Below are 26,779 nucleotides of genomic sequence, written 5' to 3'. Positions count from 1 at the left end.
GGCAAAGGGGTTAAACACAGAAGAGGTTTGTGCAGAGAAAGAAGAACAGGACAGGACTCAATCCACAGCCACAACAGCAGAGTGCAGTGTGCTGGAGGCTGCAGAGCCTCTGGACAGAGACCAACACAAGCCTGCCAGTTTTTATATGGCTGCCAGCTCTGTGTGTAGAGCCTTTAATGACAACCCATACCCTGCTCATCTTGAGCACAGCGAGGGCAGCACCGAGCCTTGGAGGGCCCAGGCCAGGGTGGCTGCCCAGCCTAAAAGCCACCATGGGCTCCCTGCCCATCCTGAAGGTCAGGGTGCCCTCAGGATCGGCCACTTGCTCCCCATGTCCAAAGATGCCCTCTCCTGGGCACCCAGTGAGCCACAGGAAGTGTCACTAACAGAGAACTTCTGCTTAAGCTGCAGAAAGCTTGGAAGGTGTCACTCAACAGCTGCTCTGAAGAGGTGGGAAAAGTTGGAAAAAGTGGCGTTTCAAAGAGAAAACTGCTCTGCTTTCTGTAACACATACCTGAAGAGCTTTCCCATGCAAATGAGAAGCAGCACTGACAGACTCGGACAAGTGTCAGGGTTGGCCCAGACCTGGCCCTGGGGGATTGCACTGTCCAACCTTCTAGCACATACTGGTGAGGACTGACCTCTCCTTTTGTGTGAGGAGCCCCACAAATTCTGTGAGCCTCTTGTAACTGACTGTTAGACTTTCCATTCCATGTCTCAGTGGACACTCTCTCCCATGGCACACTCATGTCAAGGTATGTCCTGTTTAGATTTCAGATGGGTTTAGGAAATCCCAATTTCAGAATCTTGTGGATTCATGCTACTGGAAATATAAATCAGTGTGAAAAACTGGAACACATTTACTCAGAAAATTGTCCATGTCTCTGCCCTCTCAGCAGGAGATCTGTAGCAACAAAAGAGCTCTTGTCAGAGAGGTTCAATCTCTGCAGTACCTATGTACATGCACATACACATATGTGTTTTCCTGCCTTACTTTGCCTGCTTCCTCCCATTGATCATGTTCAATCAGACAGAAGGGAAAGAACAGAGGCAGCTGAGGCAGAAAAAAAAAAATAAAAAAAGAAAAAAAGGAAAAGAGCAAGGCAACAATTGAGGAGGAAAGGAATAAGAAAAGGTGTTGAAAGGAAGGTCAGTGCTAGGAGAGGCCAGGAGGGCCAGGGTTGAGTTCAGGCTTTAACAGTACAGTACAAGTTTCCTTGTACAGCCCTGGGCAGACAAAAGGACATGCTGACTGTTGACGTGTCTTGGGGAATTCAGCCTAGCTTTCAGGAACAGAATGCAAGAGAGGAGGGGGTCAGCTGCAACTTGGCAGCATCTGTCCTTCTGTAGGGACTATATTTAGATAGTGGTATGTGGGGGCTGAACACATGCTGGCATGCTAAGAATAGAGTAATCCTGATAGTAACTCAGTGGCTTCACATCTTGCCTCAGTACAGCTGGGGGAACCTGTCTTGAAACTTTGCAACCACTCTCCCTGCTGGCCAGCATAGCTTCTTCGGAATGAAGTATGCTGTGGGTAAATAGAAGTGGTTTGCACTGTAGGCTCGTGTCATCCATCTCTCCCCTTGCCTCCCCAAGCCACCTCCCACTTCCTGTCAGTGGGAGAGTTCAGCCTATGAGGTAGGAAGATAAATTTTGTTATCAGTCTTCACCTAATCTCCTGCAATCTTTGCAGCAGAAACCCAGCAGCCTCAGCCCAGGTAAGAGTTTTATACCAAATAAAATTAATCTTCTCACCCAATGCCCTTCCACTCTCTGAGTGCATCTCTCAACACACAGCTGTCCCCTTTCCCCAGAAGCTACAATGCCATGGGCTCCAACACATGCAACCTGGCAGTGTTTAAATTTCATTCCCAGCCTTACATGAAGTGTAATCCTGTCACAGGGTTCTCATGGAGAGGTAAGAAATTACTTTTTGTGGTATAAAGCATTACCAAAATGGAATGACTCAACCAAGAGCCAACCAGCATGTGGGTCTGCTCCTCCCAGAACTTCCTGTTCAGCTGAACCACAAAGAGAGCAGTTGCTAGATGCAAAAGCAGAAACAAACACCCTCTATCTCTTCTTCTTTCTGAAGATGTGTATTCATATCATTTGGGTTATTGGGCCAGTTTGGTTTTCATCCAAGGCCAGGATTCACTCTTTTTTTGTGTAAGGAAGGATACCTCTGTGGCTAGAGCAAGGAGATGGCTAGAGTGGGATTCAGAAGACCTGGATGATTTTTTGTGTGACTGCAGAGAAAACACTCAGCCTGTGAGCCATAAAAGGCAGGAGCCTGGAAACCAGGACATTTTCCAACAATCTTTCCTTATTCAGTTGCCCACCTGAACACAGAGATCTAGTGAGACACTTTCCTTATGCCTTATCTATTAAGTAGCAAACTCTCATGTCAATGCCATGTTTTTATAGGAAGCTATTTTACAGGAGAATATCTGTTATAATTATCTGTTATATCTAGTTATAATTATCTGTTACAACTACACAGGAAGTTAATTCCAGTAATTTCCTGGTGAAACATCGCATTCCTTCTTAAGAGGTGACACCAGAAGACTTGCCTCTTGGTGAAGTGTCCAGTGTCTCTGCAGACCTACTTCATGGGTCATCCATGGTGAAGCTTAATTAGGGAGTCTTTATACAAAGAAAAAGGGGAGAGAACACAGACTTTGTGGGACACACACAGCAAGGGAGAGTGGTGAAGAGACGTATCTTAAGTGTCAGGACAGACTTGGGTGGTTTCTGGGCAAGGGGTTTAGCAACAAGAACTCGTAGTGGAAGAGAATGCTGGTGCTGGTCAGTTGGTTACATGTCAGGCTACTGTAAAATACGTTACTGCCTGGAGTCTACTGGTGCAGGAATGAGAGAACAAATTCTTAGATGCACTAGATTTAATTCTGACTTGTACCAGGGGATACAAGCTGATATAAAACAAACACAATCAGGGATTCTTGGTTTTCTCTCTCTGTTGATTTTCTCTTACTGAAACTAGGTGCCTTAAAATGAGTTTTTTGTTGTGGTTATACAGGAGGAGGAAAAAAAAAAAAATCCCTCAAACAATCCACTTTCTTTTCCTAAGCAAAAAATTTAGCACAGGTGTCATTGTGGGGAGCAAGTTTCTAGCTGGAGGTGGCCCCAGGTAGATAAAAGAGGTTTTATCTCCATAGCTATTTGTTACTTGATGGTAGATTAGCTGAAAAGTGATTGAAATGTAATATAAATGACAAAGAATAATGCCACATGTACTAGAATAGATACTAAAAGTACTTGACAAGCATTTTACCCTCAACAGCGTAAGCAGCAGGATATCAAGTGTTTTTTATATGAAGCAAGAATTCAGAAGGAACAGATATATTTTTCAAATAATTGTACACGGTCCCACATTTAGGAGCTGTGAGAAAAGCAACAAATGTTCAGAAAAAACATGCTTATACATGTCCCATGTAAGTCCTTTTTCTAGAGGCTAAGCCTGGCTCCTACGCCATAAAAAAATTTAGAATCTAAACCTAATGGAGTTGAAGCTCATAAGCCAATCTAGTAACCAAAATGTCTTTTTACAGGTACAGCCACTGATCTGGGACAGAAGGAGGGAGAGACACTGGAACAGGGCAGAATTATCCAGAGACATGGCTTCAGTCCTCCAGAACAAGGTGCTCCCAGCCTTCACACTGCCTGCTGATACTGCACTCTAAGGGACCGTGAGCATTTGCAAGCCCTGAAAAAAACCATTCTCAAAACAGAAGGCTCTTTTCAGCTGCTACTAATTGTTGAACAGCAACAGTCTTAAGTATATTATGCCTCCACAGTATTTATGCTGAGAGAGGGCAAATTACAAGAAGACATACCTACTATTATTTCGATAGAATGAGGGTCACTTTTGTTTGCAAAAAAATATTGAACACAGCATTGATAAATATTGCAAGAGTGGGTTACTGCACTAAAAGACAGCACCCACTAACCCAAAGGCTGCCTCACAGCAATAATCTGAGGAGGATAAGCACTGTTGTTCTGTGGCAGCAAGGACAGGATCAGCCACAAGTATGGATTAGAGAAGTACCCCATTCACCTGGAGGATCTAGGGCACTTAGGTACAGAGACCTTCCCATGCCTTGCAACATCTTTGTAGTCATCTCGTAGGTATGAATGTACACCAGAAACCAGGCTCAGCCTCCACTGATATGTTCAGTAGTTCTAGCCAGTAGCAGGCTGAATAATGAACCTGAGCTCTGGACTGCAACTACTGTAGCATTAAACTGTTGAAATGATCCTTGGCACACCTTTGGTTCAGACCAGCTATTGCTGTCCAGAACAATTCTCAGGCACAGTTTGGGAGCTAGAACAGCCCATTCCCAGAGCCACTGCCTGTGGGCATGTGGCCCTTTTGTTTGGAAGAGTAGAAGATGTTAATTGCTGGGCTTCATTACACACTGTAGCAGTTGGCCTAAGTGCCAGAGAATGTTCCCAGGTACATTTAATGCACCAGGTATAGATGGAGGATGGATGGTTTCATTGCAACTTCTCATCAAGGGGTTCTTCCAGGTCCTTGGAAAGTTCCACTGGTCCCACAGCATGTGCTCCCTCACTGGCAGCCAAGGGTAGCACCTGCCTAAATGCCAACAGGCCATAAAGTATGTCCAGGAGCATTCCCAAAGCAGCTTGAGGCACTCCAAAACCAGCATTACTGAGTGCTACAGACTAGCAGTGTTTTTTCAAGTGTGACAGTAAACATTCGTGAAAACAGATAAAGAACAGGCTGCCCACTGAGAAGGGGAGAGGAAGAGAAGGTGCTCACAAATCTGGAAGCCATCAGGCCTGTCTGGGTTAGAGCTGGCACCTCCAGCAGGAATAATGTCACATGAGCAAAGGAGAATGGCACAGAGCACCCAGGCTGTGTGTCACAGGGAGCAGTGACACGGCAAACAGGCAGCAAGGATATCTTGCAGAGGAGACAGTAGAAACATGAATTATCAGCAGAGAACCATACAGGAAAAAGTGGGAATATGTGGGAAAGAGGTTGTGATGAACTGCTCTTAAAAAACAAAACAAATTTTGGTTTTAGAACCAATACAATCCTTGTTACTGCTTCCCCTAACAATTCCCACGACATTGTTGCAAATTATTTGTACAGAACAGCCAGCTGAGTCTCTTGAGCTACCAGGGCCAATCCTGTGGTTTTCAGAGCCATATTGTTTACTCCAGTTCATAAACTGACTAAAAAGATTTCCAGTTCTTTTTCTAGATTGGAAAGTCACTGCTGAACCTCCCTGGCTAGTTGTTCTATGCTGTCAGCACTGTCACCTATATTTGAATAGTGTTGCTGATATTTGCTCAACATCTATTTGTAGATTGCAGTCACCTCTTTCAATATTTTGCTAGGTGAAAGAAGCCTTCTCTCCTCCCCTCCTTTTCAATTGCTGCTCTACCTTACATTTATTTTCCTTGAAAGGGGCTGATTCTGTAAGTATGGTATTACCAGTGAATTCCCCCTTGTGCATTAGAGAGTAATATCAATGTCTTCCTAGCTCTCTTAGACATGTCTACCTGAGGCTCATTTCTTTATGTTTGTCTTTTTTTTTTCCCCAGAGATTCATAATTTTGCTAGCTTATTATTGGTGATTCACTAATATGCCCAGGTCCTTTGCCTCTACTATCAGTACCAGCTGTAAAGACTCAGTTTGCTGTATTTTTTCAGTATTACTTGTACTTGTGCTGGGGGTGGAAGTGCCTTCCTTGCTTTTTATAGAAAGTAACCGTGTTTGCCCATCATTGAATAAATCTTGTTTTGTAGCAGGATCCCTGAAGGCAGGCTTGTATGCACTTGCATCATCTTAAAACTGTCCTTCCTGTTCATCTTCATAAAAATTATTTCTATTATATAAATTCATGTTAGGTTTCTACTTTGGTTGATTTGGCATTAGTGTTTACAACTTTTCTCAGACTAGCTATTTTACATTTTGGTTTGTTTCAAAAGCATTTGATGGACTTACTGCAAAGAAATCCTCCAGGAACCTGACGGTTATGTTCTCTCTTATTCTCTTTTCAGAATGGGTAAACCTTCTCATCAGTTACAGCCACATCTGAGGGCTGTACTTTGCCTCAGCCTTTCTAAAATAAAAATCTTACCGTCTATGGATCCTTTTCGCTTCTTGTGTTTATGTTTGTTCTCTTTCTTCCCTGATGACTGTTTCTGGTCAAAGATTTCTTGTGTTGTGTTGTCATTGGCACCACAGCTATTGAGCTAGGCCAAATCAGCTTTATTTTGTTGAGGAGTAGTGTAAACTCCCACTAGAGCTTATCTGCTTCATTAGGTAAAGAGGTAAAAGATTCATTAGGAATCACAATAAGCCAATATGAATCAGTTCAATTGATTTCACTTAAAAGGACATTGCTGTAACTAAGAACAAAATGAAGATTGTCCTTTGCTTTTTGGGTTCTTTAGTCTTCACTTCCCTCTTTGTTTCTCTAGTTCTCAGTATTCCTATCCTTTCTAATTTCTGCAGAATGATTCATGTCCTCTGTTGATGTTTGATTGTGCTGTGTATCTGCCTGCTGAGCATATCAATGTCTGCCTTTCTGTCAGCTTACTCATTACAGAGTGATACTTTAATACAACCCTCATTGAAAAAACATCTATTCTTTCTCACTGAAGGCTCCCCAGGCACTTAAAAGCTTTCTTGTTTTTATTTTTTGGTCTCACTCTCTACTCTTATAGTATCTTTTTTTATGAGATGAATTATTAATGGTATGCCTTTCAAATACACATAAGCATGGAGCCTTCAGATTCCCATTAGGCAGTTTTAGCACCTGGACACTGCAAATTATTGTTTTGGTGGAACAAAAGAGTCAGTAAGTACTCTTGTAAGCAAGTTTAAGATGAAAGGAATAGGCATTTGCAATTTCAGATCTGGAACACATAATCGGTGTTAATGCTACCATTTCAACATTTCTTGTGTTACTTAAATTTGTGCTTTTTCCTCAGCATCCACTGGGCACTGCTGGAAGAATCAATGTTCTCATCCCAAGGCAGGCACAGCTGGTTTGGCTCTGTAAGTTTACTTGAACACAGAATTAGTTATAGAATCATACAATGGGTGGAAGGCATCTTAAAGATCATCTTGTTCCAACCCCATCTGCCACTGGCAGGGACACCTTCCACTAGACCAGGTTGCTCAGAGCCTCATTCAGCATGGCCTTGAACACTTCCAGGAATGGGGCATCCACAACTTCTCTGGGCAACTTCCCTGGTCCAGTGCCTTGCTACATCAAATCTAAATCTCTCCTCTTTTAGTTTAATATAATTTCCCCTCATCCTATCACTATCTATCCATCTATAACATATCTCTCCCTCTTTTTTGTAAGTTCCCTTCAGGTACTGGAAGGCCACAATGAGGTCTCCCCTGAGCCTTTTCTTTTCCAGACTGAACGATCCCAACTCTCTCAGCCTGTCTTCACAGGAGAGGTGCTCCATCTCTTGGATCACCCTAGATCCTCCAGATCCTAGGAAGTCCACATCTTTCCTGCACTGAGGATCCCAGAGGTTTATGCAGTGCTCCAAGTGGGCAGAGGGGCAGAATCACCTCCCTCCACCTGCTGGCCACTCCTCTTTTGATGAAGTTCAGGATGCTGTTGGCCTTCTGGGCTGTCAGGGCACATTGTGGGCTCACACCCAGCTATGCACAACCCGAGAGACTGTCCACAAATATATAATTCCAGCGTCTTTCTCCAGGTGTGTCCCTGAACCCATAACCCACAGGGAGTTATTGAATGGCACAGAACCTCTGTGGCAGCTGGATCCAGCATGTGAAGATACAGCTGCTTTTCTGCCCCTTTGTGGCAGCTGGACTAAGGTTTAGAATTGATCCTTTGCTTGGAGAAACAGTTTAAACTACAGCTATGCATCCTTTTAGTCTGTAGAAAAATGGGTTCACACCCCATTTCCAACATGTACACACACTTTATTTTGTGACAGCCAGTTGAATACTTTGCACTAGGAAACAGTTTCAAATGCATATATTCACAGTGCATTTTGAGTTAATTGCAATTGGAAAAAAGCCAGTAATTTAAGCCATCCTTGTGAACACCTTATGAGAGAACAACCAATTGGAGGCCCACCAATGGGGAAGGGGAAGGGAAGGAAAGGGAAAGGGAAAGGGAAAACCATACAGCACACCCAAAGAATTTTCAGGAAAACAAAAAAAACCCCCAAGAACAGCAATCAGTGGTTAATTTATCACAATCTTCATAAAGAGAAGCAATAAAAAGACGATGGCGATGTAAACTTTAGAAAGCATAAAGGCAAGAAGACTATGAACTGTGTACACTGACCATGTAAGATGAGGAATTGTGAAGGGCTTTGTAATACAACAAGAGCGACTCAAGCAGGAAATGCCACTTAGTGCAGCATTCAGTCTTTGGTATGCCTGGTTGCCTGGTGTTATCAAATCTTCATTAGGAACTCATGTAAGACTTAGACAGATAAGGTACTAGTTGTTCAGGAACAATTTTCTGTTTATCTGTAGGGTGAACCATTAGGACTACTAATTCTTAGATACTTTCCAGGGCATGCCCATAACTACCTGAGGGGAAAGGATTTCCCTCCACATTGCATTATGCAACAATTAGATGCATTGGTGAAACTTACAACTTCTTCTGAAATACTTGCAGGAAACATAAAGGAAGCAGGACAAGAGGTGACTCTTAACATTGGCTTAGCAATTCCAGCATCTCTGTAAGTCTAACGTGTATCATTTATATATAATGTATTTGTTATACTTGATTAATTTCCCAAATTAACTTTTTATCACTTATTCATCATTTGACTCAGCATCCAAAGGTAAGCATCTTTCCTTAGTGTTACTACTATGACTTTTCTAGCCTAGAAGTTGAAATTGTCTAAAATGACAGCACTGGAATCTCTGAGACACAAACAGCATCCACTCAGTTATCTCCTGGCACCTATCAGCTATTCATGTCTGTATGTTCTATCACATGACACCTGGCAGTTTATTCTCTTCTAAGCAGGTTACATTCAGATATCATCTTCCTGGGCACCTGGTAAGGACCTAAAAATCCATTCTTTAGAGACTATTTAAATGGTGTTGCCTTTAAGACAGTATGTAGGGCCACTGGGTGCTATTAAATTCTAGGTGGGAATAGACAAAAAACATAATTATAAAATGAAAATCCTGCCTAAAGAATGATATATAATTTGAGCCTCAAATGGATTTGTATAAATTATATTTTCCACAATTATTTTTAATGCAATATTCAAGTATTGTAATAATAGTTATATTTGTATTGCTAGACTTTAAGTACAGCACCCAGTTCTGGGTGAGAGCTCCTTCTAGTTAATACCTTCCTGCAAGTGCTACTAATCCTTTAGCAATATTCCATTCACCTTAAGGTGCAACTTAGCCTGGGTAATGACTAGTTCTTGCTGCTGTTCAATCCTGAGTAATCTTTATAGACACTCACAATCTCCTCCCTCTTCAGTCCCAGTTTCTTGTCTACTGTGGGAAAAACAAGAGTCAAAATAATCTTAGACCATGCAGAGTTAATGTAGCCCCTGAAAATTCCATTTTACTAAGAACCACTGATGCCAGACACCTGTTTCAAGGATACTGATTCTTTCTTTTTAACACCTGAAACTCTGAGTTTGTGCAGAAGTTGTTTTTGTGGAGAAAAATCATCTTTCTCTACACAAGAAACCTTCACTTCAAGGCCAAGCTATGGGATTCCAAACCATTTGGCAAAAGTTACGACACTCAGTGATCTGAGGTGAGCCAAATGACACAAAACATTTAATTGCAAAATCTGTTAGAGGCATAGTCTGCTTAAGGAAACAGAAGGAGCTGGGCAGAGCATTTTTTCATTTCTGCTGCTGGGTGCCTTCCAGTGAGATATCCCAAGATATCATTGTGTCAAGGCTAATGCAGCTGTTATGAGCTTAATAAAGAGGACCTTTTTTCCCCCTAGTTTTCAATCTGTTCAGTAGTCTTTCTGAAAAGACAACAGTAAGAGCTGTTTATCAAAAGTAATGCAACACGAGGTTCATGTTTATTCCTTTTTTTTTCATCTCCCATCCAAACAACTGTTTTTATTCTTGAAATTAAACCAGTATTTGCTGCTTAGAGCATCACAAATATTCACTTCAGACAGTATTGAAAAACTTTCACCAACAGAAGAGGCACTGAGATATGTGCAGCTATTTTAAAAGCTGGAATATAGTAAAGAAGTGTTAGGGACAATTCAATTAAAAATATGGCTTCTACTGCTTCAATTTATTTTTTCTTTAGTTGGATGTCTTACATGAGTATTGAAGTTTCCATATTTGAGCCCTTTTCCCTGCACTGTCACTGTGCTTTTATCTCTGCTGACAACTCAGAAGAGTTGTACAGCCTACACAGTGTCTGAGCTGTACAGACCTGCACTGGAGCAAATCTTCACCTGACACTGGTCTCTACCTCAACAGCATCTATTCCAGGACCCACAGCCCACCTCACACCCTGCTAGAGCACACCACCCAAGTTTCCCTTTTAAGATCTGCTGCCACAGTGAGGAGTTCCTGTGTCCCTTAACAGAAGTGAAAGAAAAGATGCCCGACTCAGTAGGCGTATCTCAGTTCAGCAGAACTTTGCTCTCACAGGTCACACCTCAGGGTCCTACCTTTGACACTTGAAGGGGTCTTTTCTGCTCTGAACCCCCTTGCAGGCGGAAGCCCCAGGGGGCACCTCCAGACAGAGTGATGAGCATTTCTTCTTCAGCTCCCATGATTTCTGTGCTTTAGGTATTTTGTCTTCACAACTTCAGTACAGACTCCAGCTCTTAACAGACAGAATCTTCTATTCCCATATTCACAATTCACACCACCACTCTCCAGTCCCCACAAGGCCCTCTGCTCGCTTTCTCCTTGAAGTTCACACACACACAAGAGTTGAGACTGTCAAGCCCAGCCTTCACTGGTCTTCTGAACTCTCAGCTGCTGCTCTGCCTATGATTAGACATTTGATTCTGCCCTTGGTAAGGGGCCAGAGTTGTCCTACACACGTGTCATGTCAATCTCACCCTCTGTGCCCCCCCGCATACATGATGGATCTCTCACCGGAACGTGGCTGAAAATAGCACACCTCCTGTCTCCCCAGAGCTTTGTCTGACACTCTTAAAGCTGGAAGGATTTCAATAAAAATTTTATTTCCACTTTGCATTCCAAATGCAAATCTTAGAGTCATTCAGCACTCAGGATCCATTAGTATGAATTTCAGGCAAGGACGTGTCACAGGTACAAACTTGTACAAATCAGGTAACAGCACTTGACCCTATGAATTGAACAAAACCAACTTGCAATTAATGTGCTCTCCACTCTGTTTTTTCCATGCAACTAGTGTTATAATGCAGCTGCACTATGTGCCTGCCCTGAAAGCCACAGGCAGACTATAAATGTGCTCCCCCTGCACTGTGCTGCTCCCTGACATCCCCTACATCCACTGGTAATACTAGACACTGGGACCAGAATAGCTGGGATTAGCTACACACAGGATTCAAACAGTTCTCTGCAGGGCACTGCTTACATAGACACAATGGCCAAGAGAGCCCAGCGAGGTCAGAGAATCAGAGAATAGTCTGGGTTGGAAGGAACTTTTAAGGATTATCTAGCCCAACCCACCTGGAATGAGCAGGGACATTTTCAACTGTATCAGATTGCTCAGAGCCCTGTCCAACATGACCTTAAGTGTTTCCAGGGATGGGGCATCTGCCACCATTCTGGACAGCTTGTTACAGTCCTTCACCAGCCTCATACAGATTATTTTTTTTCCTTATATCTAATCTAAATCTACCCTCTTTTCATTTAAAACCATTACCCCTTGTAAGTAAGTATAGGTCTTACCCCTTGTAAGACCCCCTGTCTTGTAAGTATAAGCCCTACTAAAAAGTCCATCTCCAGCTTTCTTAAAAGCCTCCTTTAAGTATTGAAAGACCACAATAACATCTCAAAATCTTGTTCAGGCCCAACTCTCTCAGCCTTTCTTAGTAAGAGAAGCCCTCATCCCCCTGATCATTTTCTTGGCCTCCCTCTGGACCTGCTCCCATGGGTTTATGTCTTTCCTGTGCTGAAGACTTCAGAGCTGGGTGCAGGTCTCCAGATGGGGTCTCACTAGAGTGGAGCAAAATCTTTCAGTGGTTTTGCTTTAGGACCATGACAGACAGACCTCCGAGTCATCCCAAGCCAGGGAGTTATAGAAGAATTAAAGTCCATGTTCCCCCCTTCCTACAAGGCTTAAAACATAATTTTCTGTTAAGGTCCTGAGGACAAGCTTACCCTTACCTCTTCCTTATTCTGCATGTGCTTAGCTCTCAGTGACTAATATCCTTATACTGTAACATCCAGATGATGGACTTTTGCTGGGATTGCCATTGCACCACTCATCCAGTGCCATTGCATATTGCTGGTGGGCGCACACCAACACAATTACAGAATCATCAAGGTTGGAAGAGACCTTTGAGGTCATCAAATCCAACCACCCACCCAGCACTAGCACTGAAAACCATAAACCACTAAACCACATCACCCAGCACCAGATCCTGATGCATCTTCAACACCTCTGGAGTGCTGAAGATTCCTGGGCACCACATTCCTGGGTAATGTTTTCCAATGCCTGACCACCCTAACAGTAAAAATGTTTCTGAGTGTCCCCTGTCTCAGCTTTAGACCATTTCCTCTCGTCCTCTCTGTAGCCACATAAGAGACCAGTCTCTTATGTTCACTGTCTCTCAGGCAGTTGTAGAGGGTGATCAGATCCCCCACGAGCCTCTTCTCGAGACAAAACTATCCCATGTCCCTCACCTATTCCTGTAAGACAGGAATTCTAGACCTTCCACAAGCCTTGTTTCCCTTCTCTGGACACGCTCCAGCATCTCAAAGTCCTTTCTTTAGTGAGGGGGCCTGTAGGGCCTACACTGACAGCAATACCTGCGGTGTGGCCTCACCAGTGCCGAGTACGACATTTAACAACACCCAACAACTCCGCTGTCGTTAGCAGGGAGCGAACAAGCCTTTGCAGCCCTGGCTGCTCCCCTCGCGGTCTGTCACAGGCCGCTGGTGGTTCAGGCGGCCGAGGGCGCGGCGGTCAGCGGTGTCCGCTCTCTGCAGGGCCAGGCCGAGCCCCGCTCACCCCTCAGGGCCGGTGCGGACGGGGCTGGTTGTGCCGGACGAGCAGTGACCCCACAGCCCGGCCCCCGTCCCGCCCCGTCCGGCCCGGCCCGGCCCGGCCGTCAGCGGCTCCCCGCGGCCGCCCCGCGCCTGCGCCGCATCCGGGCCCCGGCGGGCGGAGCGCGGACGTGGCAGCGGCGGGCGGGGAGCGGCGGGGCGGGAGCGGAAGCGGGCCCGGCAGTGGCGGCCGCAGCGCTGGTGAGTGAGGCCTCGGGGGGCTCCGTGCGGCCGGGCCCACCGCCGGGGGCTGGCGGTGCCCGCTGCGGGCGGACGGGCGAGCGGGTGGGCGGCATCGCGGTCAGCACCGTGCCCGGCGGCCCGGCTGAGGCCCGGCCCGAGGCGCTGCCGCCGCTCCCTCCTCCGCCGAGGCCCGGCGGTGCCCGGCCGGGTGACGCGTCGGGCCCGCCGTGCTGTGCCCCACGGGAGGCTCTGCAGAGCCCCGGGGCTCCCCGGAACGCGCCCGGGCGGGAGCGGCCGCATCGCCCGCGGCCCGGCCGGTGCCCACGGCCTGCGAGGCCGGGCGGGCTGTGGCGGGGCCTGCAGTTCCAGTGCCCGGGCTGCCCCGGTGGAGCCCTCCGTGCCCGGGGTGAGGCGGCGACACCCGGCGGCTGCGGGCCGGGCCGTGGGTCCGGCACAGAGAACCGGGGGCTGCTTTTTGGCCGGGGGGCGCCCCGAGTGAGATACCCCCCTCTGCAGCCTCCCTAATCTCCTGTAATCCGCGGAGCCTTCCCCTGGCTGTTTGTGCCGTGCTGTTCGAGCTTTCATTCATTCGGGTTTTGCGAAGGATGGTCGTCCCTTGCGGAGGTCTGGTGGCTGAGATTGGCCGGATTTGGTAGTAAAACTTAGTGGTTGCTTGTCTGTGGCTGTGAAAAAAGGAAGGAGGGAAAGTAAAGGAGATGGGATGATGGAAATACAAGTGTAGTCTTGAAAAGGTGGTTATGCAAGATGGGACTCTAGATTTCCATGTAGATGGTGCTTTAAATGTGTTTTATTTTCTGTTGTTGGCGTTTACTTTCACTCTTTCTGGGAAGTGATTTTGATGGAGTACAGTGAAGCTTAGTTCCCTTTAGGTTTTTTCTTTTTTTTTTTTTTTGGAATGTACTGGTCTGTGAGAGAGACTGAAAACCCATCCAAACTGGGCTGTAGTTGAATTTCTTTTTAAACTCACTGGCTAATGGAAATGCTTGCTGGGATGTAAGATGTAAGAGAATTGCTTTACACCTATGTCAGAAGTTATCCACAGGAATTAATGTTTGTACTGTCATTGAAAATACAGATTTATTTTTTTTTAGTTTTGTACTCACTTGATTGTTACCTATTAATGTGATAATTCCTTAAAATATTTCTAGATCCATTTCTGTTACAGGAGTGTGTTGTCAGCTTTACCAAATATCGTGAGGAATGTTGGACAGAAATCACTATCTGAGGCATAACATGCAAATTCTTTTTTGTTGTTTTTTACAAGTAGTGTAAAATCACATCACTGAAACAGGAGGTGACTACTGATTTTGTACTAAAGTATTTGCTCTTTAATAATGTGAAGTTTTCCTGAGTAAATTTAGGGAACTCTGGCTTTAATGTAGTTTTTTTCTTTCCTGCAGTCTTGTCCTAGAGCAGGTGTTCCAGTTATGGTACAGTTAGAAATATATGTAGCTTAAAACTTCCAAGCTTTCCTCTTTAAAGGAGACTTACTTTCAATCACATGTATAAGCTCTGTGAAAACATAAACATTTCTATCAATTTTTTTTTTTTGTGGAACAGGTTCTTGCTAATGGAATTACCCTTTTTGGCGTGAAGCTGTGCCATTCAGGATTCTTTTCTTGTTGCAGACAGGTTATGAAGTGTACATCAATATAAAGAATGTATAATTGCTTCTTAATATGCTGTGACACTCACTCCAGGTTTTAACTTCACAGCTGAAAGCTGACTTGTAGCAGTGAACAGCTATTTAAAGGATTATTTCTTTGATGAGTTGTTTGATGCTTTACTACTTTGAATGTTTTTTCCTGCTGTGGTAGGACTCTGCTATCTAAATGTAACACTGACTATCAGGAGGAGGGTCAAAAACCAAAGGAAGAATTGATGGTTGGCTAAGGAGGGCAAGGTACAAAGAGTAACCAGCAACAAGGTCTCTGCACAAGAGAGGTGGATGTTTCTTGTTCTTTAGGTTTGAAAAGCTGTGTTAGGGATAAATTGTGAAGATAGAGCTTGCTTTTATATGTTCAGCAAGATTCATTGTTAACATAGAAAGTGCTAAAAGACAGTATAAACTGGCAGTAGGTACTAGGAAAAAGTTAATTCTGACCTTTTTTCCTTGCAAGTGACGGAAATTGTGCAATGTGTATTTGTGTAGAGGAAGTCAGGGCATAGAGATGACCAGTGTTACAATGTATGTGAAGAGTAGTAGTCTTATTCTATATATTCCCATTCTTCCTTTCTTCCTTCTGGCCTCTTCCCTAAATTTGAAACTGTTCATGCAACTTTTTCTAACCAATTATGCTTGTGCAAGATTCACAGAAATTAATTCTGATTATTCACTCATTGTAACATATATATCCACGTGTATGTGGAGGTAGCTAGGAAACAGAGAGATCTTTTACTGTGATTTTGTTGATACTGTATTTAGTCAGTGATTTTTGCCTCCATGGGTTTGCTTTTCAGAAGCCATGCTCATAGCAAAGCGTTTTTCAAATCTTTTTCTAGAGCTTTATTGCAGTGATAGAGATGTGAATCAGTCCCACCAGGAGACTCGAGTCAACAAAGTATAAAAATATTATTTATGTAGAAATCTGGTGGTGATGGCAGGGGTTGGAAGTAGTGGTAGTTTCAAGGGTAGGTCAAGACTAAGCTGGGGTTTTTTGTATTCAGTTTTTAATCACTTTCACTCTTGTAAATTGTACCTTGCCCAGGATGATGAATCAGCCTGACAAAACAGGGCTTAGTGTGGCCTTCCTTAGCAGAATATAGAATGATCACAACTCAGATTCACTTTGAAAACTGTGCCTTATACTTCTCATGAACTGTTAAAACAAATGTTTCTGGCAGTAATTCAAATTGCATAGATGAAGAAAATGTTACCTGTGATGTAGCCAGTTGAGAATCTACACAGGGGGGAAGAGAAAGTGCCACATATTACAACTGGATTGGAGTTGATTCCAGTATTGCCATTTGGGTTGATTTGGACAAATGTAAGGGAAGCATTTGTTACCATGGCCTGTGAGCTTACAAATTAGTTGACAGTTTCTGACTTCTAGGACATGAGTTTCTTTTCCAGGATTTTATAGAGAGAGAGAGAGAGAAAAAAAAAAAAAAGCGCCAGTAATTTTTTGTATCTGAAAAGAACCTAGTGTTCCATGAGTGCTCGTAGAAGACCTAGTCAAGCTGTCAGTGAAACAAAAACAAAGACATTTCCCTTTCCAAAGAGTGTTCTTAGCTCCAGAGTATAGGTCTTTGTAAGAATAGCAAAACCTTGCTGCTTCCAGACAGTTGCAGAATAGAAACATTAAAAGCAGTGTAGGTAATACTCTGAATTACTAGTGCTCTCCTTCTGTCCTATCTTTTGGAAATAGTTTTGATTTTTGTGTTAAATAGATATATTTCCTTCAGTTTCAGGCTAACTTGGGTGGCCATGTGGTTGTCTTGGGTTGTGTGGGGGATTTTTTTGTTGCTGTAGATTTGGGGGCTTTTTTAAAAGTTTCAGTCTTTTCAGAAGTTGAAACAAACTGGCTTTTTCTTTCTCTGGGAGCAGTAAAAAAGGCAGTAGCATCTTTCTGAAGGAAAGTAATTTTGTATGCCTTTCCTTTAGAATGTGAACAAGAACTGATGAGATCAAGCTTTTCAGTTTCAAAAGGGAGTTAACAGTGAATGCAGACTATAAAAAGTGATGAATATGAAGTTTTCAGTGATTTGGGAGATTTGCTCATTGAAATGAGCTCATATGAATCACTAGTTTTTTTAAAGCATGTCATAGAAACTTCATTGTGGTATGATTTATTTGGATGCTAAGTAATCTTGAAGCTATTGTAAAAAATTTAGATACTCTGCACCCCCTACATTATTCCTGTGGATTTTCCTCCCATCAGTTTATTACTGATCTTTACTGGTTGTCTGTCTTGTACAAAAGCCTTCTGGTGTAATTGTAACTTTGTAACTGTGTTGATCAAAACTTCAGGGTCAGCTGCCTTTATACAGAGGAATAGAAAATGGTATAGAGTGACTGCTTCCTGCAGGAAAATTATTGTTAATGGTAATGGCCACTTGTCATCAGATTTTTTTCTCTAGCATCAGTCCTGCTTATTTGAGCTTTGTGTATTGTAACTGCTGAGTAGGAATATGATGTTCAACACCATGTTTGGCTTAGTTTTGGTAATGTGTTACTACCTGCAAAGGAATATCCTGAGCATTTTTATCCAGTGAAATGGCCTGTTATCTCCATTCTCTCTATCTGGTATATGTATTATTTTTTTTCATTCTCCATACCCCCAGCCACCCTTCGTGTCATAAGACGAAGTACAAAATTCTCCCTTTCTCCATATCTCTTCAAGTGACCAGGTTCTAATTTACACAGAGATAGTTTTTTAGTGGGAACAAAATGATTGTTTGATACAAATAACTTTTACTGGGAAAGAGGGAAAACAGGCTCACTCAGTGACATCTGTCTTCCACCTTCCCAGAGGCAAATACTCTTGGTCCTGCTTTATGGTGTTTCACATCAGTGATGAGCAAGTGAGCCACAAGCCTTAATGTTCAGAGCAAGCTGGGCAGCAAAATAATGAAGCAGCTTTGTCTGCAGCTTCAGCACTGGATTTGTTCTTAGGTCTCCCTCCTTGCCCCCTTGCCAGTGGTGGAGATGAGCCTGTGCTGGCTGGCACATGGACTAGCTGAAGGTCTGAGTTGTATCTGCCTTTCAGTTGAGACATTGAGTTAGAACCATCTTGTTTGTGTAGCTACTTTTTTCACAAAAGAGTAGGAGATTATCTTGAAACCCTTTTTCTCAGTAAGATGTGCATTAAATCAGCTTATCTCTCAGTTTTGGTATTGTGGAGAGAGCCACAAGCTGACAGATATCACCTGCTCAGGCAGGAAATATGTAAGAGAGGGAAGGAAGAAAAGGGAATAGTGAAAGATCATCAGGTAAGATCACTTGCTGAGTATATGCTCACAGCAGTAACTCAGAAGTGATTTACAAGGGTCGTGCTTGAGTTCTTGTCCCACTGTGCTTTAGAAAAACAGGAGAAAAAGCATGAAAGATTAATCTTCTGCCATGTAGTAATTCCTAGTTAAACATCAGACCTGTTCAGGGATTTCTGTAGGTGTAACTTGTGAAAAGTGTCTTAGTGGTTACAGCTCAGGAGCTCTCCTGTGGAACACTGCTCCTCTGCAGCTCTTCCTGGAGGAGAGACCTGTTTGCAGGAGCAGTGACTAGAGGCCAGGTTCCTCGTGTGCAATCCAGTAAGCTGGGGCAGGAAGAAGAGAACACAGCCCTCCTTGCTTGTCAGAAAGCCCTGCCCAGATGTTCCAAGATGTGCAGGTAGAGGAGTCCTCTCGAGGTGTTCTTCCTTCCCTGTACTCCCACCTTTGCAGGAGGTGGCTGGGAGTAGCTCTGTGATTGCAGTGTGGTGACACTGATTGCCTGCCTGGGCAGTAAGAGGTTAACCTTGCAGGTAACTTGGGAAGGGAGCAGGTCCCAAAGTCCAGACTTCCTGGCCATGGTTTCTCAGGTTAGACTGTTTTGCACAACTAAGTCAAAGGTAGTGTGGGAAACCAGAAATTTTAGAGATTATAAACATGACAACAAGAGAGTAACCATGTTTAAAACCACTGTGGGCTGATGAAAAATTCTGTCATGCTCTTGTAAGCTGTTGCAAATGACATGTTAACTTTCAAGAGCAAATTACCTTTAAATATTTAAGAGGAGATCTTTTTCTAAACAAAAGCCTTTATACAGCTTGGACAATAAAAACATAAAACTTCATTTATTTCCTTTCATGAAAGTTTAAAATCTAATTTCAGAGTAGGTATTCTTACTCTTAGTATTGACATGTGTCATGTTTACTAGTTTTGGGAGCTTAAATGTAGTTTTTATTTTTTGTGCTAGGTATCTTTTGTAAGTAATTAAATCTATTGTGATATATGTATTTCCTTTTTATTGTATGTATGAAAGAATTTCTTCACATGGATGATTCTTTCAAAGCTGTAGTTCTTCCAGTAGCTTTGCTGTACAACTGTGGTATCAGTTGCTGAAATAATTCTTTGGCATCATATTTTTGGTAATGTGAAGAGCCAACCACAGAATTGTTTGGCATGTGCTAATCAGAGTGTAGGTGAACCAGCTTGGGGCTTTGATACTTGATTGAGTTAAGCTGCACATTCCTGGTCAGGCTTTGCTTCCCGAGGCTGTTTCACCTCTGTTTCTTCCTCTGTGTTAAGATTTACTTTGTATCTTTAACACACAAGTTCATCGTAGAGTTTGGAGAAAAATATGAGGGCAACATTAGTTGTTTATTTTACCTTTACTTTGCATTTTTATATAAACTGATGTTTTTTAGTAAATAAATTGGTTGCCCTAAACATGTTTTTTTGTGTTGTTCAAGTAGTTTTAGCTGAAGAGGATAACAGTGACATGGAGTGTCCAAAGAAGTACAGGGGATGCAAAATATTATTACAAGAAACACACTGTGAGGGAATCTCCTGCCCCTGAAGTAATTTCCTTGATTCTCCACAAATGAAAGGCACTGTGGGTTATCTGCCTGTTTGCTGTTTTAAGAATTGCCTGCTTGGTTTGGGGTCTTACAATAACAGTTCTGCTTTTCTTGTTATAAAGCTAGTCAGTCTTTTATGCAGTTAGGGGAGTTGGGAATTTGTCTGTTGAGCAAGATTTATTGCAAAAGTTTGCTAAGAAATGTCTCTCCTGTCCCTGACACTCTGTTTCAGGTCTTACACTTTGGTATAATTCCTTTAGTGCCATCTTTGCCTGTAATTATTTTCCATTTTGAACACCTTTCCTAGGTGAAAATTATGCTTTTGGAATATCTTTGTTTTCTGAAATGTATGTACATAGCAAGGACTTTGAATCATCTATTGCTAAAAGAAAAGAAAAGGCTGTATCCCCCCATGCTGGTCCTTTTCTGGATTCTATCCAACACTTCAAGCAGCTGCCTTTGTGGATGGTGAATCGTGCTGCTTGTAACAAGGAAACAAGATCAAGTAAACTAACACAGAGGTGACAGCTGAACTGGTTCAGTGTTATTGAAGTGTTATGTTAAGGAATCACTCAAATGTTTCATGAAATCTATTTTCTGTTGGTCCGATTCTGTGAAGTGGAAGTAGTTTGAAAGGTTTCTCAGGAAGCTTGATAATAATCTGCTGTCAAAGGGCAGATGATGGTATTTCTATCTAAGGTGATGATCACAGTTCTAACCTGGATGAAATGCTGACTAAGTTGATTAGAAGACATAGTTGCTGAAAATACTGTTTTAAATAGCTCTTGTAAAGATCTTGAGAAAATTGCTGTGCAAGAGTAATTTACCATTAATGTTTTAGCTTCCAACTATCTTGGGATCTCTCACTTATTTGAAAGTAGCTGGGAAGCTGACCAGATTGGTTTTCTATCTAATAAAAGTCATTTTTCACCCCCTTTTTTTGCAGGTGAGGTTAGTTTGGGGATGTGAATACAATGAGTGTAAACCAGCAAGCTCACACGGGGCCTCCTTACGGGCAACCTCAGCCTGGCTACCAGGGCTACCAGCAGCCTGCCTACGGGGGACAGTCCCTGCCTGGGGTTCCTCAGTCCCAGTATGGAGCCTACAATGGGCCAATGCCAGGATATCAACAGCCAGTCCCTCCACAAGGTACTGCTCAGTCACTGCTTCATCATTGATAACCTGTGAATTACAGTGTGCGTGGAATTTTTGCTGTGTACTTCCTGTTGTAAGTCTTTGCTTTTTTTGTGGTAGTGAGTATCTTTTTTTTTCTCTATGTAATTTGCATGATGGTAAAAATCATGTCATCCCATATTCTGAGGTTATTTTGCTGTCTTTTGTCCAGTTTGGTAGGGCTAACTCTTCTTTTGGTAGGTCATAAAGTTAACATGTTGAGAAACAGCCTGCTTTTTTCTCTATGTCTATGTCCCTATGTTACTGAAGCACCTGACTAGGAGAATCTTCCTGATGAAGCTAAAAGGCAGCAGTTAGGGACTGTAACAGATTTATAATTGAGACTGCCTTACATTATTGTGTAAAAAGATCTGCTCTCTGTCCTGAAAGATTAAGACACATGTCTCTAGGTAGAAAGCATATTTGGAGCTATTTTCTCTAATGTGTTGAAATTCAGTACATTAGAGAATTTGTGGACATGTAGCAAGCTAATGTATTCCAGAATGTCACTGGTTCTGCAGGATCAAGGATATCCTTTGTTATTTTTGTCTGTTTAAAAAAAATAAAAGTAACTCAACTTTTGTTTTCCTGCTTTCAAATGACAAGCTGACTTTAATAAAGAACTTTGTGAGTCTTGGTTTTCAAGTATGTGTATTGCTTTGGGAAATCAGTAGTGACTTTAAAATTTGAAATGTAGAGGAGAAAATACTATTGTTTTGAATCCAAGTATGTCTGCCTTTTCAGATCACAGGGATGAATTCAGTTTTGCTGAAATTAGCACAACATAAACTTAAAAATACTTGTTTAGGTTTAAGATGGGTATTCTAAGGTAGTTAGGATTGTGCTGGTCATGTTAATCATCTCTGTACTATTTCCCCCTGCAAGTACATCTTCAGTTTTTTGCTGAATGACTCAATGAGAAGGATAGAACAATCAAAGTGCCTCTAGTTGTCTTGAAGCCAACAGAAGTGGGGAACTGAAATTTGGGTGCTGAAAAATTGCACTGTTGGATTTTTGTCTAGAGTTAGTAGAGTAGTGAGGTAAAAGAGTTGAGTGTGGTGTGGTAAAGAACAGGTTATTCAAGTGCTCCATCTTCCTTTTCTTTGCTTAATCCTCTTCCTCCCATGCTCTGAATCTCTTCTAACAGCACTTTTAATCTGAGAGTTTTAAACTAATTTTACAAGGGTTTTGAATTCCTGTGGAAGTAACAAAAATCGTCTCTGAGCAGAGGAAAGAATCACTGCTTCCTGGGAGAGCCGGGGCAGAGCTCAGCCACTGAGAGCTCTGTTTGACTGCTCTGTCCAATGGAAGGAATGGGGAGAGATTGGACTTGCTTTAGTGAGGGAGAGAAAGGGATTCAAGAAGAGCAAAAATTATCACAGATTTGGAAAAGCTGCATCAATGCAGCTATTTATAGGAAATAGGTTTTAGCTGTTAGCCAATGTGAAGAATGATTAGGGTGTTCATGAAAAGAAATTGATGAGCCTCTTCTATCAGATACCTCAAGAATTTTCAGACTTCACAAGCCTGAAAAGCATTGCTTTTAAAGGGAATTAACTTTTTTCTTCTGTGACACTGAGGGTAGCAAGATGGTCTCATCTGAACAACAAAACTGTGTTGCACTGCTCAAGTAGTGTCACTGGAACAACAAAACTGTATTTCACTATTCAAGTAGTGTCTCATGTACTTTATTGTTATTATCAGGCAAAGGCCATCCACAGTTTGTGAGGATTTTTTTCCATCTTTTTTCTGAGACCATCATTTCTTGACTTAGCAGACTGTATTAAGGAAATCTCAGTTGTCAGGCTGTGTATTTTGGATCTGCTGTTTAGAATTCCTATCTTTAGAAGAAAGAAATGTAAAATTCAGAGCCTTACACAGCAGCCAGAGGTTGACCTGTCAGTGGCTGCTGAGTATGAAATCCCTGTGGAAGGGGGAGTCAAGCGAACAGCACATTATCAGAGACAGCAGACAGATGATAGTAAAAATAGTGACAGCTCTCCTTTCTACCACCACCTCCAACACATGATGTTTACTGCAAGTCTCTGTGGCAAGACCTATTGTAGCTGCATAATATAGAGGAGAGAGAATTAATTTCAGAGGCAGGAATTCAGGAAACACTGAGAGGTGAAGGGAAAACTGCCAATGTTATTCTGTAATTTCAAAGTAGTTATCTTAGGGATTTATTTTTAAAATAACAGTAAAATTGCTTGGGGGACTGAGTGAAAAAATGTTGAGAGCTGGTGCCATCCTTAGTCAGGGAGTGTTTTGCATCTGATTTATGTGACAAACCTTGACTCTAATAAAGTGGAATCATGGGAATGCCATGGCATGATAGTCTTTCTGAGTACCAGAAGTGGATTGCTGTGGTGCCAGCTGAAAATAGCTGCTTCTTGCTATGAGAATATTGAAAGAACCAAGACAATTTTGCCCCAGTCTTTTAGTCAATCTATTGGTTTCCTTCAGATGGGGTAATGTAATTGAAAAGTGTAATAAACACAATTATTTGAATACCAGTAACAGTTATGCTGTAGATCATTTTACACAGGCTTACTTTATAAAAATGTTAACACTTGTATTAGTGTAAAGACTACATTTGTAATATGTTGTGCATGGTAGAAGAGAGGGAGTATAGCTTAAGGAACAAGGTGGTAGATGACAGGAATTTTGTGTATGAGATATTTTCTGGACTGCAGACTGTTCTCAGCATTGGAAAGGCTGTCTCTCAGTGCTTTCTCTCAGGCTTGATTTACTGGTGTATTCTGTCTTTCCAGGTTACTTTCCTTCCTTGGGGTTTCCTTCGAAGGGCTCTCCTGTATCTCTCAACTCTGACACTTCTTCTCTTGCACCTAATTTCATAGGTAAATGGTGTCCTTTCTGTGGGAGTGTTTGTGCCGTGTCACTTCTTTTGTGCTAAGTTCCCATTTAATATGGATACTTGTCTCAAAGGTTGGGTACCTCATTGTTCAGGGAGAGGTGGGTGGGACATTTCCCAATCTGTTTGTAGGCCTCATTCCAGAAGCATAAATAGGATATGAAGAAATAATCCTAATAAAAATCCCTTATGCATGCAGATTCATAGATAAAACTTGACCTTGTGACTAATGTTTTCTGAAGTCTGATTTCAAAACCTGAATTGACCCATCCAGATTCTGTCAGGTACAATCCTTAGTTTAAAAGAACTCGGTCTCACCCTTGAGTGGGAAGGTGAAGTTTGAAATTATAGCATTGTAAAGAAGTGAAAAATCTCTGCAAACCACCAAGAGATTGTTACTGGAAGTCATAAGATTTGTGTAGCTTGTAAGGGAAAAAAGAAGTTTTTAACTTCCTTGGCTATACTTAGAATCCAAATATATGTTAGGAATAATTATTTTTCCAAAAGCTGTGACTTGAAGAAGGAAATATCTTTTCACAACTAGCAATCAAAATGTAAGAATTAGAAATGCTGCAAGAAAATATATTGTACTTTTCCTTTTTTCGAGCTGGTGGTATTTTGGAAGAGCTATTTCTGGAGGTGTCAATTTGTTTAGAAGATTAGGGTGTCAGAAGACAACCATATAGGCTCAGGGCTTTGAGGAAAATCACAAGCATTTCCCATTTTGCTGTAAGCTACCTCCATTTTGAGGTCTATAATGAGTAAAAACATCACAAAGATATTGAGGATTTGTCAAGAATAATGACTTAGGCCAGAGGAACAGTAGTTTAGAAAAGACAAGATTAATGAGATAAAAGTATATAAAAAATAATAAATGTCTCTAGGAGTAATTAAATCCTGTCTCAAAATGAAGAAAAGGAGGAAGTTTAGTAATAAAGAAAAAAAAACCCCAAGAAATTGTCAATTACTTATACAAGGTCTAGTTAATTCCTTCCTTGACTTTACATCCCCAGGTTTGCTATGAATTGGATGTAGCAGATAAGACAAAATATATGAGTTGAAGCCTCATGCTTTAGGGTATAAATTGTACTGTAGAATTGAAAAATGGCTTCCCTTATTTCCTATTTTGTAATGATTCTTCACAAGAAGGTTTCAGAATCCCTTTGAAACTTGCCATGCTGGCCACTGTCAGAGTGACACAACAGTGTGTATGTGTGGGCATGTTCTCATGGAGCAGTTTCAGTCATCTCTGTTTAATGATACCCCACATGGGAAATAGGTTCCCTTGTGGTTAACAGGCATGGTCATCCAGTTGTTCTAATTACTAGCATTGTTAATAGAGTAGTATTAAAAGAGAAGTTTATATTCTCTTTTTTGGAAGTAAAAACTGCAGTTGGCCTGCTGGTATTGTATCCAACATTTTGTGGTCTGTGGAAAGACTGGTTTCTGAGGCAGATATATTTGGGCTGTGATTGAACCAGCTCACTCTGAAAGAGGGGAGAATATTTGTGTTAACCTCCAAGCTTGAGAAGTGGAAAGAACAGCCTGTGGTGGCCCCCATTATCAAATGCAGTAAGTCATGTAGTTTTTGAAAATGGAATCTTCTTGCATGGCCTGCTTACCTTTGAGGTAAGGAAAACTGACCTGAAAAAACTGTAATGAACATTAGATTCCACTGAATACTCTTGGTTTAGATAAAAATAATTGGACTTGGAGGGGAAAGGATTCACTACCTTACTGACAATTTTTTTTTTTTTTCTCATAAAAGATGAAGTTGTCTTTTGAAGACCTTCCACAGCACATACTTTCTGCTTGGTCTGTGTGGGGATGGTAACTAGTGACACTGGTTAAAAATACTTAGGCATAAATTATTTGTTGCTCATGGAGTATTGTTATAGCATTTCTGCACTTGAATTTTTCATGGTAGTTGGTTCAAGCTCTTGTTTCTATAATTTCTGATGTTTTAGGTTGGTTTTTTTTTTTTTTCCTTGTGTTTGTAGGTTCATTAAGAGCCCCGCCAACATCTGGAGCTCCCCCTCCAGCCTCTGGAGCATCTCATCCTTCTGGGCACTTGGCATACAGTCAGTTTGAACATGGAGATGTGCAGAATGGAATTCCGGCCTCAGCAGCCCCCGTGCAGAGGTGCATATGGGAAGAGTGAATTGTAACAAAATCCCACCTTGGTAGACTTGTGCTAGGTCTAGACTTTTTAGATCTAAATCTAACTATGTATTTCAGGGGTTTATGGCGGGTATTGACTTTCTTCATTGCTTTGTTATTGTTTTGGAGCAATGTTTTGCCGCAGGGACATTCATTAGACAGTGAGTATACCTGGAGATGAAAAACTTGTGAAAGGATGTGAGCAGTCACTTTCATCAGTGACTGATTCTCCTCCTAAGACATTCTTTGTGGTGTTCGTTTTCCCTAAAAAAACCCAGTTGCATCCACACAACTGTAGTATGTGTTCCTCAGCAATGTGAAATCATCTCTGGAGCATGTGGCAGTCTTTACTGAATAATTTCTTAGTGATGATTCTGGGCCCTCTTCTGTCCCTTCTGGATCCCTGAGTTACTGCCATCTAAGGCTCTTTAACATCTTTTCCAGAGACATTCTGTCATTCCCTCTGTGGTGAAAGTGGCAATAGTCCTGGAGAGTTCAAATGTTTTTAGGGGCAGAACATTCTAACATAGCTGTGCAGGCCTTACTGTTGCTCACCCTGTAGACTCTATGCAGCATTTCTGATTTGTTGTGATAACTGAAATGGAATTTTAAAAAACACAGAATTTGTATTTTAAGAGCTAATAGATT

The 26,779-nt window shown here is 42.1% G+C and overlaps 2 protein-coding genes across 4 annotated transcripts in view; one reads left to right on the top strand and one right to left on the bottom strand.

Annotated features, from left to right (window-relative positions):
• Nucleotides 1–11,016, bottom strand: part of SYNPO2L (synaptopodin 2 like) — a 32,048-nt gene extending 21,032 nt beyond the window's left edge. The window contains exon 1 of the mRNA XM_083866304.1: nucleotides 10,681–11,016. Coding sequence (XP_083722430.1) covers nucleotides 10,681–10,785 — 105 coding nt within the window. The 5' untranslated portion in view covers nucleotides 10,786–11,016. The remainder of the gene's footprint in view (nucleotides 1–10,680) is intronic.
• Nucleotides 11,017–13,362: 2,346 nt separating this feature from the next.
• The window catches only part of SEC24C (SEC24 homolog C, COPII coat complex component), a 33,460-nt gene continuing 20,043 nt past the window's right edge, over nucleotides 13,363–26,779 (top strand). For all 3 annotated transcript variants that reach the window (XM_083866320.1, XM_083866321.1, XM_083866322.1), the window contains exons 1-3: nucleotides 13,363–13,420; nucleotides 20,870–21,072; nucleotides 25,972–26,113. In XM_083866320.1, the coding sequence (XP_083722446.1) occupies nucleotides 20,898–21,072; nucleotides 25,972–26,113 (317 nt within the window). In that variant the 5' untranslated portion in view covers nucleotides 13,363–13,420; nucleotides 20,870–20,897. The remainder of the gene's footprint in view (nucleotides 13,421–20,869; nucleotides 21,073–25,971; nucleotides 26,114–26,779) is intronic.

This window comes from Zosterops lateralis (assembly GCF_965231275.1).
Source record: "Zosterops lateralis genome assembly, chromosome: 8".
Lineage (NCBI taxonomy): Eukaryota > Metazoa > Chordata > Aves > Passeriformes > Zosteropidae > Zosterops > Zosterops lateralis.
Note: the sequence above shows the minus strand (reverse complement) of the source record. Positions and strands in the feature narration are given on the sequence as shown.